This window comes from Hemitrygon akajei, chromosome 4, assembly GCF_048418815.1.
Source record: "Hemitrygon akajei chromosome 4, sHemAka1.3, whole genome shotgun sequence".
Taxonomy (NCBI): Eukaryota; Metazoa; Chordata; class Chondrichthyes; order Myliobatiformes; family Dasyatidae; genus Hemitrygon; species Hemitrygon akajei.
In genome coordinates this window covers 31,425,236-31,441,231 of record NC_133127.1, presented here as the reverse complement: position 1 = coordinate 31,441,231, position 15,996 = coordinate 31,425,236, and the positions used below count along the sequence as shown (strand labels likewise).

Genomic DNA, 15,996 nt, shown 5'->3' with positions numbered 1-15,996 from the left:
GTTCAACTCTGAGTGATTATGCAGAAAGTTTGAAGTTAATAACTCATCTCCTTCTACCTTAGGCCACGAACTTATCAATCACCCCTGCTGTGGCCCACTTCTGGAGGTCCAAGACTCCAACTTCTACAAAGAAGGGATCTGTATGCTCCACGACCACTGGACTAAGTGTGTAAATGTAGGAGGGGACTATGTTGAAAAATAAATGTGCTAGGTTTTCTAAAATTGACTCCTTCTACCTTAGGCCACAAACTTATCAATCACCCCCCTCGTACATTGAACTTCAGTTCACTTGAGGTTTTTTGACAAGGTGATGAGAGGGTAGGGCAGTGGATGTTGTCTACATGGATTTTAAGAAGATGTTTGACAAAGCCCCTCATGGGAGGCTAATCCAGAAGATTAAGATGAATGGGGTCTGCGGCCAATTGGCTGTTAAGATTCAGAACTGGCTTGCGCATGGAAGGCAGAAGACATACAAGTAGAATTAGGCCATTTGGCCCATCAAGTCTGCTCCACCATTTAATCATGGCTCATCCTTTTTTTTTCCCCTCCTCAGCCTCACTCCCTGTAACCTTTAATGCCATCCAATAAAGTACCTATCAAGCTCTGCCTTAAATGCACCCAGTGATCTGGTCTCCACAGCTGCCTGTGGGAATAAATTCCACAAATTCACCACCCTCTGGCTGAAGAAATATCTCTGCTTCTCTAATTTAAACATTTTAAAGATAGTGGTTGAAGGGATGTATTCTAGCTGGAGGTCTGTAATTAGCCATTTTCCAAAGGGATCTGTGCTGGGACTACTGCTGTTTGTGATGACCTGGATGGAAAAGTAGATGGGTGCGTTAGTAAGTTTGGTCTCCAGATGATACCATGATTGGTGAAGTTGTGGATAGTGTAGAAGACTAGGCAAAGAATAGGTGCAATATAGATGAGTTGCAGATATGGGCAGTGAAATGGCAGATGGAGTCTAACCCAGATAAATGTGAGCTGTTGCACCTTGGTAGAACAAATACAAGGAGACAGTACACTGTTAAGGGCAAGATCCTAAATAGTGTTGCTGAGCAGAGAGATCTTAGGATCCTTGAAAGTAGCTACAGAGTTCAATAAGGTGGTTAAGTCAGTTTATGGAATGCTCACACAACACACACAAAATGCTGGTGGAACACAGCAGGCCAGGCAGCATCCATAGGGAGAAGCACTGTCGACGTTTCGGGCCGAAACCCTTCGTCAGGACTAACTGAAAGGAAAGATACTAAGAGATTTGAAAGTAGGAGGGGGAGGGGGAAATGCGAAATGATAGGAGAAGACCAGAGGGGGTGGGATGAAGCTAAGAGCTGGAAAGGTGATTGGCGAAAGTGATACAGAGCTGGAGAAGGGAAAGGGAGAAAGAAAGGGACGCAGACTGGGAGACGGTTTCGCTGAACACCTACGCTCTGTCCACCAGAGAAAGCAGGATCTCCCAGTGGCCACACATTTTAATTCCACATCTCATTCCCATTCTGATATGTCTATCCATGGCCTCCTCTACTGTCAAGATGAAGCCACACTCAGGTTGGAGGAACAACACCTTATATACCGGCTGGGTAGCCTCCAACCTGATGGCATGAACATTGACTTCTCTAACTTCTGTTAATGCCCCTCCTCCCCTTCTTACCCTATTCCTGACATATTTAGTTGTTTATTTTTTCTCTCTCTCTCTGCCCATCACTCTGCCTGTTCTCCGTCTCCCTCTGGTGCTCCCCTCCTCCTTTCTTTCTCCCTAGGCCGCCCGTCCCATGATCCTTTCCCTTCTCCAGCTCTGTATCACTTTCGCCAATCACCTTTCCAGCTCTTAGCTTCATCCTACCCCCTCCAGTCTTCTCCTATCATTTCGCATTTCCCCCTCCCCCTCCTACTTTTAAATCTCTTACTATCTTTCCTTTCAGTTAGTCCTGACGAAGGGTCTCGGCCCGAAACATCGACAGCGCTTCTCCTTATAGATGCTGCCTGGCCTGCTGTGTTCCACCAGCATTTTGTGTGTGTTGCTTGAATTTCCAGCATCTGCAGATTTCTCCGTGTTTACTCTTATGGAATGCTCGTTTTTTTTTATTAGTCAAGGCACTGAGTTCAAAAGTCAAGAGTTTATACTGCATCTTAATAAAACTCCGGAGTATTGCATATAGTTCTGGTCGCCTCCCTATAGGAAGGAAGTCGAGGCTTTGGAGACGGCGCAGAAGAGGTTTACCAGGATGCTGCCTGGCTTAGAGAGCATGTGCTATCATGAGAGACTGGATAACTTGGGTCTTGATCAAGGGTCCAGGCCTGAAATATCAACTGTTTATTCCCCTCCATAAATGCTGCCTGACCTGCTGAGTTCCTGCAGCATTTTGTGTGTGCTGCTCAAGATTTCCAGCATCTGCAGAATCTCAAGACTATGACTACAACGCTTTATTTTCAGAGGTAGAGAACAATTTTCTGCTAATACCACGCAACGCATATAACTCTACCTGACTGAAAATATATTTCTTAGCAATTTTTCCAGTGCTGTGAATCAAACCCTGTTCTTCGTTTTTGTGTGGTTGCTGAAGCAATGAATAACTTCAAAGACCTTGATTTTGTCTATGATGCAGCTGCTGCCAGAACATTCAATAAATGCTTAAATACTGCGGAATGTATAAATGCGACAAATTTCAGATCTAATGTTGTTATCTGGAAATATTACTGAAGGGCAGAGGCAGAAATAAACTCTCACACTAGTCTACTGTTTCTGTTACCCATTAGTAATCCATATTTTACAACAATGTTAATCTGCCAGTCAATATGTGTAGAAACGCTGATAAATATTTAAACGGCACTTGTCATAAAAGGCTTCTTCCAGATAAAAAACTATCCTTTCACTCAAGATGTCCTGTCCCATTTCAGAATTTGGAAAATCTTTCATGGACGTAGCAATTTCAGATCTTTTCAAGAGGTAATATCTCCCAAATGTGTTATATGCTGTCAGTCAAAACACTGTTTATGAATGATATCAGTCTCTTAAGCTACATCAAAATACATAGCATCGAATTACATACAAACTTCTTTCCATCCATTCAGCATTTGGCCGTCTTATTTAAATAGCATGATATATATTAGCTATGATCAATTTCAATTCCATATCTGGATACAGAAAGATCACAGAAATGACAAGCAAGAGGTTTTTACTAATAACTACTGGCCTAGATTTTGCAGGGAACTGCCAGTAGTTCCAAGTGTTAGTGAATCCACATTTAAGGTCTCCCAAATTGTGATTGCACATACAGAATAAATATACGACTTTGAACCTACCGATAACTTTTTATTAGTATTTCTGACTGAACACTGAGATAGAGTCATAGAAAACGTCAGCATAGAAACAGGCCCTTTGGCCCATCTAGTCCATGCCGAACCAGTTAAACTGCCCACTCCCATCAACCAGCACCTGGACCATAACCTTCCATTCCACTCCCATCCAAGTACCTATCCAAACTTCTCTTAAACATTGAAATCAAAATTGCATCCAGCACTTGAGCTGAAAGCTCGTTCCGCCACTCTCTGAGTGAAGTAGTTTTCCCTCATGCTCCCCTTAAACATTTCACCTTTCACCCTTAACTCATGACTTCTGGTTGAGGTTCCAACCAACCACAGTGGAAGAAGCCTGCTTGTATTTACCCTATCTATACCCCTCATAATTTTGTATACTTCTATCAGATCTCTTCTCAGTCTTCTATTTTCTAGGGAATAATGTCCTAACCTATTCAAACTTTCCTTATAGCTCAGGACCTCCAATCCCGGCAACATTTCTATGTTATATTGACTATCCTGTTGCACATACTATTTATTACAAATTAATATAAACTGCACATTGCCCATTTAGACGGAGACGTAAAATTTTTTATTCATGTATATGAAGGATGCAAGTAATAAAGTCAATTCAATCCAATTCAATTTTCTCTGCACTCTTTCAATCTTTCCTATGGGTAGGTGACCAAAACTGCACACAATACTCCAAATTAGCTCTCACCAATATTTTATACAACTTCAACATTCCTCTACTCAATGAAATAATTTACGAAGGTTAATGTGCCAAAAGCTTTCTTTACAACCCTATCTACTTATGATGCTGCTTTCAATGAATTATGGACCTGTATTCCCAGATCCCTTTGTTCTACCACACTCCTCAATGCCCCAATGTTCACTGTGTAAGACCTACCTTTGTTGGTCCTCTCAAAGTGCAACACCTCATGGCAGTCTGCATTAAACTCCATCTGCCATTTCTCAGCCCATTTTCCCAGCTGGTCCAGATCCCTCTGCAAGCCATGATAGCCTTCCTCGCTGTCCACCACACCCCCAATCTTGGTGTCATCCACAAACTTACTGAACCACTTAACGACATCGTTATTCAGATCATTGTTATAGATTACAAACAACAATGGACCCAGCACTGATCCCTGCAGCACTCTACTAGTCACAGGCCTCCAGTCAGAGAGGCAACCAACGATTACCACTCTCTGGCATCTCCCTTAAAGCCAATATCTAATCCATTTTAATACCCCATCTTGAATGCCAAGCGACTGAACCTCCTTGACCATCCTTCCATGCAGGACCTTTCAAATGCCTTGCCAACAACATACACTGCCTTGTCTTCATCAACTTTCCTGATAACATCCTCAAAATACTCTATAAGATTGGTTAGACACAACCTACCACACACAAAGCCATGTGGACAATCCCTAATTAAAACCCTGTCTATCCAAATATTCTAAAATATGTTCTCTTCGAATATCTTCCAATAACTTTCTCACTACTGATGTCAGGCTCACCAGCCAATAATTTCCTGCTTTATTCTTAAAGCTTTTCTTAAACAATGGAACAACATTAGCAATTGTCCAGTCTTCCAGTACCTAACCAGTCACTAAGAACATTTTAAATATCTCTGCTAAGGCCCCTTCAATTTCTGCACTTGCCCCCCCACAGGGTCTGAGAGAACTCATTGTCAGGTCCTGCAGATTTGTCCAGCCTGATTTGCCTCAAGACAGCAAACACTACCACCTCAGAAATCTGTATAGGGTCTATGTCCCTGCTGCTCCTTTGCCTCACTGCTATAGATTCCGTGTCTGTCTCATAAGTAAATACAGAGGCAAAAAATCCATTTAGGGACTCCCCATCTCTTTTGGTTCCATGCATAGATTACTATTCGGATCTTGAAGACCAATTCTGTCCCTTGCAATCCTTTTGCTCTTATCATATCTGTATAATCCCTTAGGATTCTCCTTCACCTTGTCTGCTAGAGCAACCTCATGTCTTCTTTTCACCCCCTGATTTTTTTCCTTGCATTTCTTGTACTCCATTAGAACCTCGTGTGTTCTTAACTGCCTTTACCTGCGATGTACCTCCTTTTTCACTAACCAGGGAGGGCATTAATCTCTTTCAAAAACAAGGTTCCCTAAGCCTGTTATCTTTATCTTTTATTCTGACAGGCACATACAAGCTTGGTACTCCCAAAATCTCACTTTTAAAGGTCTCCCACTTACCAAGTACACCTTTGACAGAAAACAGCCTGTCCCAATCCACACTTGCCAGATCCTTTGCAATACCATAAAAATGGGCCTTTCTCCAATTTAGAATCTCAACCCAAAGTCCAGACCTATCTTTTTCCATAATTACCTTGAAACTAATGGCATTGTGATCATTAGATGCAACGTTTCCCCTACACAGAATTCTGTCGCCTGCCCTGTCTCATTCCCTAATAACAGGTCAAGTATTCCACTCTCTCTTGTTGGGACTTATATGTACTGATTAAGGAAACTTTCCTGAACAGATCTGACAATCTCTATCCTAACTAGTCCTTTTACAGCATGGGAGTCCCAGTCAATATGTAGACAGATAAAAAAACACGATTAGTTCTTCCACGTTAACCTTTTGCTTCCTGACTTTGAGGTCTTAACAACATCTGTCTCCACAACCACTTTACTATCTGTTCTAGCACTCTGGTCCCCAACTTCCTGCCACTCTTGTTTCAACCTCCCCCACTCCATGCAATACTAGCACACCTTCCCACTAGAATATTAATCCTCCTCCAGTTTAGTTGGACTTCAGCAAGGCATTTAACAAGATCCCACATGAGAGATTGGTCAAGAAGGTTTAGGCACTTGACGTTCAAGATGAGGTAGTAAAATGGATTAGATATCAGAAGTCAGAGTTGGTGAGTAGATTCCCAAATCTGTCATAAGAACATCTCTGTTCATTTGCAGAGAGAGGAAATTATTTTTTAGTTCAACCACATCTCTTTCTATTCTATGACTTTAAAGTTTTATTTATTTTTGGCAATTTCAAAGTTCAAAGTGCATTTATTATCAAAGTATGCATACTTTGAGAGTATGTGTATAACCTTGAGATTCATCTCCTTATAAGCAGCCACAAAGCAAGGAAACATAATAGAATGCATTTTAAAAAACCGTCAAACACACAATGTGCAGAAAAGGAAACAAGTCATGCAAACAATGAAGGTAAACAAATAACATTCAGAACTGAAGTTCACAAATCCAATCACAGCCAATCCAGGATCCCCACAGCCTCAGTTCAGCGTAAAGACGAGTAAACGTCACGTAGCAGTGACCTGAACACTGACCCAACCCAACCCTCTCCTCCAGCCCCAACACCCTGACCTTTCCAATCTGGCCTAGCTCTTAAATCGGTCAAACAGCAGGCCGTTCCTCACTCTCAGACCCCGGGCCCTGTCTCTTGAATATGCTGTTGGGCCCGGGACCCAAGAATTCACATGTATCTGTTCAGTATTTAATTTTGTTATGTACTTTTAATCTAATTTAATCATTTGGTTAATAGCTTTGGAATGGCTTTAATGTTTTTCAATGTCTGTTTCCAAAGATATATCATGGCATTAATTAATTTTGACTGGTGGCTAAGTTGGGGCTTTAGCTCAAATGGATAGAGGAGAATTTTTTGGAGCATTCTCATGACAGGACATGTTTTTTTCACATGCAATGGTATTTGTGCATCAAGAATAGTGCTTGTCATTTGACGTGGAACTGGCTTCTGCAACACTGGTCAAGTCAAGTCACTTTTTATTGTCATTTCGACCATAACTGCTGGTACAGTACACAGTAAAAACAAGACAATGTTTTTCAGGACCATGGTGCTACATGAAACAGTACAAAAAACTACACTGAACTATGTAAAAACAAGAGAGAAAAAAACTACACTAGACTAAAGACCTACCCAGAACTGCATAAAGTACACAAAACTGTGCAGGCATTACAATAAATAATAAACAAGACAATAGGCACAGTAGAGGGCAGTAAGTTGGTGTCAGTCCAGACTCTGGGTATTGAGGAGTCTGATATCTTGAGGGAAGAAACCATTACATAGTCTGGTCGTGAGAGCCCGAATGCTTCAGTGCCTTTTCCCAGACGGCAGGAGGGAGAAGAGTTTGTATGAGGGGTGCGTGGGGTCCTTCATAATGCTGTTTGCTTTGCGGATGCAGCGTGTAGTGTAAATGTCTGTAATGGCGGGAAGAGAGACCCCGATGAGACCCTAATTGGTCCCAGACCAATTAATTATGGTGTTTCTTATAGTGACTGTAAATGACACACAATGACCACAGGAATCAGCATCCTCTCAATGGATTCTGACCGTGATTCTTGCCTCAGTAAAGCAGCCAGCATAATCAAGGACCCCACACACCCCGGACATTCACTCTTCTCCCTTCATTGGGCAGATAACACAAAAGCCTGAAAGCACCTACCACCAGGCTCAAGGACAGCTTCTGCCCTGCTGTCATCAGACCCTGAACAGACCTCCTGTACAATAAGATGGTATCCTCATCCCACAATTGCATCATTATGATCTGCACTGCACTTTTTCAGTAGTTTTTACACTTTATTCTGCATTGTACTAACTCAATACACCATGTAATGATCTGATCTGCATGAAAAGTATGCAAGACAAGATTTTCACTGTATCTTGGTACATGTGACAACAATAAACCAGTGACAATAATAAACCAATACCAGATTAATTAATTTTCAAATGTAAATTAATTCAATTGCTACTAAAACATATCTATAAATTGAAATTTGGAATTGCAGGATTTTCTTAATTCTTTGAATTTAATCCAAAGATGATATCTTAGCATAAAAGTGTTCAGTCAGGAAGTTAGCATTTAAGACCACTACATGTAACCAGAAGTGAAGAGGAAGAACCCATCTCACTTACCATACAGGTTCACATCTGGGATCAGGATAGTTGGCATTTTGCAGATAGTGCACCCTGCCTGAAAGGTGGTGAGGCCAACACCTCAATGCACAATGCCCTGCAGTTAACTTGCCCAGGCTACTCAAACAGTGGCTTGCAAACCCAGAAGAACCTTGACTAACAAGGGTAGGGATGCAGGGAAATGGTGCCCCCCACAGGTTTCCCACCAGACTGCAAGTGATCATATTTGTAAATGTACATTGCTAACTCAGAATCAGGTTTAATATCACTGGTATATACATATGGCAGCTCTGTGGGCAAAAACACCATGTTAATGAGAGAGATCAGCTGATATGCAGGTGACAGTAATTCAAATAATGATGAATTACTACAATGGACTGCAGAATAGCATCTATAAACACGCAACATGCCAAACCCCGACATGGATGGGCTACAGCAGCAGAAGACCATGAACATGCACTCAGTGGCCACTTTATGAGGTCCAGGAAGTGGATTTTGTTATCAAGTGTTCAGAGAACAACTTGAACCCACAATCCTTTGCCTCAACACAAGAGAGCTAACATCAGAGTGACAGCTGGCAAACAGATTATACTTCCTTGTAGTTCTGGGAACTACTCCCAGAACGTCAGTTCTTTTCTCACAGCTGCAGTGCCTCACTCATGCCAGTGTTCTGTTATATTTAAGTTCTATAATATCTCAATATCTAATCTTTTATATACTGGGGACTGAAAATGCAACATTAACTATGACCGAACAATTCCCTGATGCCCAAAAATCACTCTATTCTATTACTAAAGTCCAATTTCAACAAAAACAGATTACTTCACAATGTTAGTAACCCAACTCTCTAAATAGTTTATTTTCTCCACTTATGTCCAGGAGTCTGACTTCTTAGCTACTCAAAAAGCTTTAAAAAAAAAGACCTATTATTTCTTTCCCCAAAGAATAATTTTTTGCAAATATGTTACAAGGAAAGTCTTTACTCAGACTGGAACTAGATGCGTAAAATAATGAACTGTGATCAAAGTTACCAACTAGATATCCTATTTTGATTAGATGCTGTGCTATAATTAGATGATTGGGGTGCTACTAAAAAACAGGATGTCATTAATCCAGCAATATACAAGCTTTCACGTGGCTTGTTGAGAATCATCATTATGTGCCGTAACAAATGACGTAACCATGATTGTTCTTCGCAAATTTTTCCTATACAAGTGGTTTGCCATTGCTTTCTTCTGGACAGTATCATTACAAGACTGGTGACCCCAGTCATTATCAATACTCTGATCAGAGATTGTCTACCTGGCATCAGTGGCTGCATAACTTGGACTTGTGATGCACCAGCTGCTCATTTGACCATCCACCACCTGCTCCCATGGCTTCACGTGACCCTGATCAGAAGGGGGGTTTCTAAATGTGTGCTGCTCATGCGGGCCAGCGGAGGGAAGGAGTGCCTGACACCTCCTTTGGTAGAGACGCATCTCCAGGCCACCACACACTTTTGAGAGTACGTTCCTATCATTAGTTCTAGGTTAGATTTTGAAAGTACCAAGGGACTCCTTTTAATCCCAGTCTTGTAATAATTACTGAAGCTCTGCTAGGAGTAAGAACAACCCAGGTCTCAGAACCAAATGCAATTTGTGCTTGATAGAGGTCAGGTCTATTACCTCAGGTTTAAGCTTATAAAATTAACCCATATTCTTAAAAAAGTATACATTTTAATTAGCAATACTTCTTGGCATGCCTGGAGTCTATTGATAATATTAAAATCTTAAAATTCATTATTAAAATTCAGCCTCCTTAACTTTCCAAGTATCGTTCATTTTTTCTCACTTTCAACAATGACAAGCAGAATTCATTTAAACCCTGTGCCTTATAATTCTGTAGATCCTTGGAACTGACGCACTTCTTTACGTGCTTTCAAAAATCTGGAGTTTACACTTGCTCTGCGTTCCTGACATGTCTCTGCAACATCTTACACAGGTAAGACTAAGACATCAGAGCAGAATTAGGCTTTTTGGACCATTGAGTTGGTTCCACCATTCCATCATGATTGATTTCTTCTCCCTCTCAAACCATCCCCCTGCCTCCTCCCCAAAACCTTTGACAGCCTTACTACACAAGTACCTATCAACTACTGCTTTAAATATTCCAATAACTTGGTCATCTGTAGCAAAACTGACTATCAAAATCATCATTAAGTGAGGCATTGACAGCCGTCTGCCACAGATTTACTTCACTCTGGCTAAAGAAATTCCTCTTCATTTCTGTTCTAAAGGGACATTCTTCTATTCTGATGCTATGACCTCGGGTCCTAGACTCCCTCACTACAGGAAACATCCTTTTCATGTCTACTCTATCTAGGCCTTTCAATATTTTAAAGACTAAGATCAGCCAACCCCCCATTCTTCAAAACTCAGTGAGTGCAGGCCCTGAGCCATCACACATTCTTCACACAGATCCTCATATGCATGCTAACCCTTTCATTCCTGTGATCATTCTCATGAACCTGCTCAGGACCCTCTCTAATGCCAGCACATCCTTTCTTAGATAAAGGGCCCAAAAACTGCTCACCTTATTCCACTTATGGCCTGACCAATGACTTATAAAGCCCCAGCCTCAGATCGAACCACTTCTGGTCATTTATGACACAGGGCATTAATGCTGCAAAACCAGCTGAGAGATTATAGCATATTAGTTATGGGTTTTAGGACCCAGGGCGTGCCTTCTTCACACTGTTACCATCAGGCACAGAAGCCTGAAGGCACACACTCAGTGATTCAGGAACAGCTTCTTCCCCTCTGCCATCTGATTTCTGAATGGACATTGAACCCATGAACACTACCTCACTACTCATTTTTATTTATTTCTGTTTTTGCACTACATAGTTTAAATTCTTATATATTTCTACTGTAATTCTGTCTTTTTTCTATATTTATAATGTATTGTTGGTGCGAATTTAACAAATTTCATGAGATTAAACCTGATTCTCATTCTGTTTCCTTTTATCCCTCTACTTAATTTATTCAATTTTACATAAACTCGCACATGTAATGTGATGTTCACTACATTACTGCTCTATACGAATATTGTAAGGCCAGGTGGAATGAAAGCTGCACTTGCTTGTGTCCATTACAAATGTTCACAGCCTCGTACAATACTGTGCCAAAGTTTTAGGCACATATATATAGCTAGGGTACACAAGACTTCTGCATAGTACTGTAATAATTTTTTCTATCGCACTGTACTGTTATCACAAAAAAAAACTTCGTGACATACGTAAGTGATGATAAACCCGATTCTGATATGGGTCTCTACTGTGGGCTGGGAGTGGGAAGGGGGCAATTGTTTGGAATCAAGTGACCTCGCCTGGTGTCTCATGGGCTGGGTGTGTCTGCACCCTCACCATCACCGCCCCTGGTACTCTGTCTCTGCCACTTGTTCCACAACCCTCCCACAGCACTACACCCTCACCATTCCCAAAATACTTTGCTCGAGCCAGATTTCCAAACTCACTCTCTGCTTGCTCTACATTGACAAAGGTTCTAGGCACCCTAGTTATATTAAAGTGCCCAAGGCCATTGCAGAGTATTGTAAACTCCAATCCAATTACATTAATAAATGTAATCAACAACGGAGAACCTAGCTCCAATTGCCGCACGGATCACCTTTTCATTCTAATGCTGAAGTGATATAACAATCCTTTGAAATGTGTGACGTTAAAAACAAACCTTGAATCGATCTTGGCGTTCACAAAGTGTTCCATTGGGCATGGGTGCTCGGCATCTGTGCTTAACTGGTTCAAACGTCCCTGCAAAGGTTATGTATCTGGTTTTCAGCAAAGCTGCCATCTCCGCATTCTCCGAATCATCCTCCATTTGCTTGGACTCCAAGAATCGATGTGGAGTTTCAATTCTGGTAAATACATAATTGAAAGATAAAGCCCATCTTGCAGGGATGTATGATACTAGGGTTCATAATTTGACAATGATATTATAATTTTTACATTAATAATTACATTTAGAAATTCAGTGGCGTAATGTCGAACAGGAGAAAATCTGCAGACGCTGGAAATCCAAAGCATCACGCGCAAAATGCTGGAGGAACTCAGCAGGCCAGGCAACAAATACAGAAAAGAGTAAACAGTCAATGTTTCGGGCTGAACCTTTCATCAGGACACAATGATCCGCAAAATTATAAGACGGGGGTTCAAATGAATTCCGCTTATTATTGTAGAAAGTGAGAAAGAACAAACAGTACTTGGAAGGTTTAGGAGGCTGACTTTAAATAATGAATTTTAAGTAAGTATTTAATATTATCAATGGACTCCAGGCTTGCCAAAGAGTTTTGCTAATTAAAATATATAGAGAGGCCTCCGTCGGTCAGGGTCAACCATCGATGTTGTGTCCTGGCTGTCTAGATATGCAAGCCTGGGCAGTATGATACGCAGAGCAAGCTGTTGCCCTTGTAGCAAGCCTGATGAAGGGTCTCGGCTCGAAACCTCAACTGGTTACTCTTTCCCATAAATGCTGCCTGGCCTGCTGAGTTCTTCCAGTGTTTTGTGTGTGTTGCAGTTGTGCAATGACGCTGCTCAACATAACTTACAGTATTTTCACTGCCCAGCTTGTCTACTTTTACACATTGGTAGTTTGTCAGTCCTTGTTAATGTATGGATTTTATAAATTATAGTTCTTTTTCTCTTGTAATAAGGAATTTCTAGGTAGTATATGGTGACATATATGCACTTTGATAATAAATTTTACTTTCACTTTGACATTGGAACATTCTTGCACTGAACAGTTTTCGATTCAATGGGCCAGATGGCCTATTTCTTTACTCTAACACTTCCATGCTTTGGTATTTCAGCATTTACTATGCTTCCATTACAAAAGGAAAAAAATCAGTATTACCAACTCTACATTCAAGCAATTTTTAAAGCTAAAATCTGAAAATCCAGCACTGGGATCCTGATAACCATTGGTTAAAACAAAGGGCAGAATGCCCTCTGGTGGCTATGTAAATACATTACATGAGAAATAGAAGCATTTACGAAATCGCAGCAGAGGCTTATAACCCAAAATAAACACTAAAACGTGACTAATTTCCATAACAAGTTCTTTCAAAAGTCTGTCTGAAGTAAGTAATGTAAAATAATAGTACAACACAAAAACTGAAGGAGAAATTTTTCTGGGTGAAAAGTGCAATAATTGATAGAAATACATTGGATTGCAATTAATTGGGGTAGCTGCTTATTTGGGACAACATTTAAAGGACAAAAACTTATCGAGAAAATTGCCGGACCTCCTGTCTTTTACTTGGGCCACAATGTCACTTAAATGGGGCAGGAAACCGTAGCCGGACAGGTTCTAACTAGCGTCAGTCCAAGCTTAAAAGAAGCAAGGGAGTAATTTGCCAAGGCCCTGGCCGTCATTTTTCAATCGTCCCGTGCTAAGGACTAGTACTGTAGGAATGGAAGTCTGCTAACATTCTGTTGTTGTTTAAGAATGGAGGAAGGAATAAACTAAGTGATTATAGTCCAGTTAGCTGAACTTTTGAATTAGAATCAAATTTAATATCACCGGCATACGTCGTGAAATTTGTTAACTTTAGGGCAGCAGTACAATGAAATATGTGATAAATAAAAATAGAGAAAGAACAGTTACATAAGATAAAGCACTTAAGTTAAAAGCAGTAGTGCAAAAAAAAACAGAAATAAAAAACTAGTGAGGCAGTGTTCATGGGTTCAATCCCATTTAGCAGTTCAGGAACAGCTTCTTCCCCTCTGCCGCCTGATTTGAGCGTGTGCCTTCAGGCTTCCGTACCTCCCTCCCGATGGTAGCAGTGTGGAGGGGGCATCTTCTGGGTGGTGGGGATCCTTAATGATGGCAGTGGCAAATGACAGCAGTGAGCAAATTACTGGATTCCATTCTGATGAAAATGTAAGCCTTCCTTTTAATGGCAAAAATTCATGGGACAGTGAGCAGGGATTATTTTCGAGGGAAAGTCATGTCTCACTAAACTTACTGAATTCATTGAGGATCTATAAAGAGGATCAATGAGGGCATGCCGGTGATGTAGACTATGCAATTCTACAAGGCTCTTAATGAGGCCCCAGTAGAATTCTGGTTAAAATAGTAAATAACCACGAAATCTGAGGATTGAGCCAAAAATGGCTCGGTGGCAGGAAGCCAAAAGTTACTGGTTATTTGCGTGGCTGTTAATTACTCAATTCCTTGCTTCTCAAGGGTGATGTTACAGAGATTTAAAGAGAATGAGGAGGTAGTCAGAGAGTGGGGGAGACTAGATGGGGTTCAAGGTGAGAGGGCTCTATTACTAAAGGAGATTTGAGGGAAACTTTCCACACAGAGCACGTTGGTTGTATGGAGTGAGAAGCCAGAGAAGGTGGTGGACGTAAACACAGTTACAACACTTGAAATGTATTTAGACCGTTCCTTGGATAGGAATGGAGAAGAGGAGTGACTATTGGTGTACTGCAGGGATCGGTGTTGTTCACTTCACGCTATACCTCAATGATTCAGAGATGATGGAACTGATGGCTTTGTGGCTAAGTTTGCAGACACTACAAAGACAGGTGGAGGGGCAGGTAGCATTGAGGGTCTGCAGGCGGATTAGAGAGATTAGGAGAATGGGTAGATAGAATACAGCGTAGGGCCTTTGACAAGGTGCTGCACATGAGGCTGCTTAACAAGATAAGAGTCCACGATGCTACAGGAAGATGCCAGCATGGATAGAAATTTGGGTAATTTGCAGATGGCAAAGAATGGGGAATAAAGGGGGCACATTCTGGTTGGCTGCCGGTATCTAGCCTTGTTCCACAGGGGTTGGTGTTGTCACTGCTTCTTTTCACATTATATGTCATGGGAGAAAGAATAAACAGATAGACTGTTTTCTAAATGGGGAGGAAAGTTCAAAAATCAGAGTTGCAAGGAAACTTGGACTAGTCAGGGTGTCAAAGGTTATGGGGAGAAGGCAGAGAAATGGGTCGAGAAATTGGGTTGGTAGGTGGGACTATAGGTGAGAGTAAGCGATCAGCACGGACTAGAAGGGCCGAGATGGCCTGTTTCTGTGCTGTAATTGTTATATGGTTAAATCAGCCATGATGGAATGGTAGAGCAGACATGATGGGCCAAGTGGCCTAATTCTGTTCCTATGTCTTATGGTATTCATGGGATTAGTGTAAAAAGGCTTGGAAAAGTTGGACAAAGGGGCTATTTCTGTGCAGCCCCGCCCTATAATTCTACGGGATACATAGTATTTCAGATTTTGATATACTTAGAGAGACAGACACAGAGTGATAAGGACACTGTGACAGCACAATGAATATCCTGATGATTGCGTTCAAGTCTCACTATATCCACTGTGGAAGTTTAACCTCCATTAATGAACTAAATATTGTTTTCATAAAGAAATTTCTTCGCAATAATGGCTTTAAAACTACAGGTCTGAGAAAATTTTCATCCTCTTCAGTAATGTCCTTTGGGGAAAGAAGTCTCCTTGGAAACCCTAGAGACAAAAGATGATGGAGGAACTCAGGAGGTCAGCAGCATCTGTTAATGGAAATGGACAATCGAAGGCTTTTGCTCCAACCTCAACTCATTATACTGGCCATTTCTCCTCTAGGTGAAAGGCTCAACCCTGAAATGCCAACTGTCAAGTCCCCTCCACAGATGCTGCCTGACCTACTGAGTTACTCCAGCACCTCGTTTCTGATCAAGGAGATCTCTTTACATGGTCTAGTCTATATGT

At 41.3% G+C, this 15,996-nt stretch overlaps 1 protein-coding gene across 4 annotated transcripts in view; it reads right to left on the bottom strand.

The window, feature by feature from the left end:
• Window positions 1–15,996, bottom strand: part of uvssa (UV-stimulated scaffold protein A) — a 290,056-nt gene that overhangs the window by 205,349 nt on the left and 68,711 nt on the right. For all 4 annotated transcript variants that reach the window (XM_073042248.1, XM_073042245.1, XM_073042247.1 and 1 more), the window contains one exon: window positions 11,961–12,144. In XM_073042248.1, coding sequence (XP_072898349.1) covers window positions 11,961–12,144 — 184 coding nt within the window. The remainder of the gene's footprint in view (window positions 1–11,960; window positions 12,145–15,996) is intronic.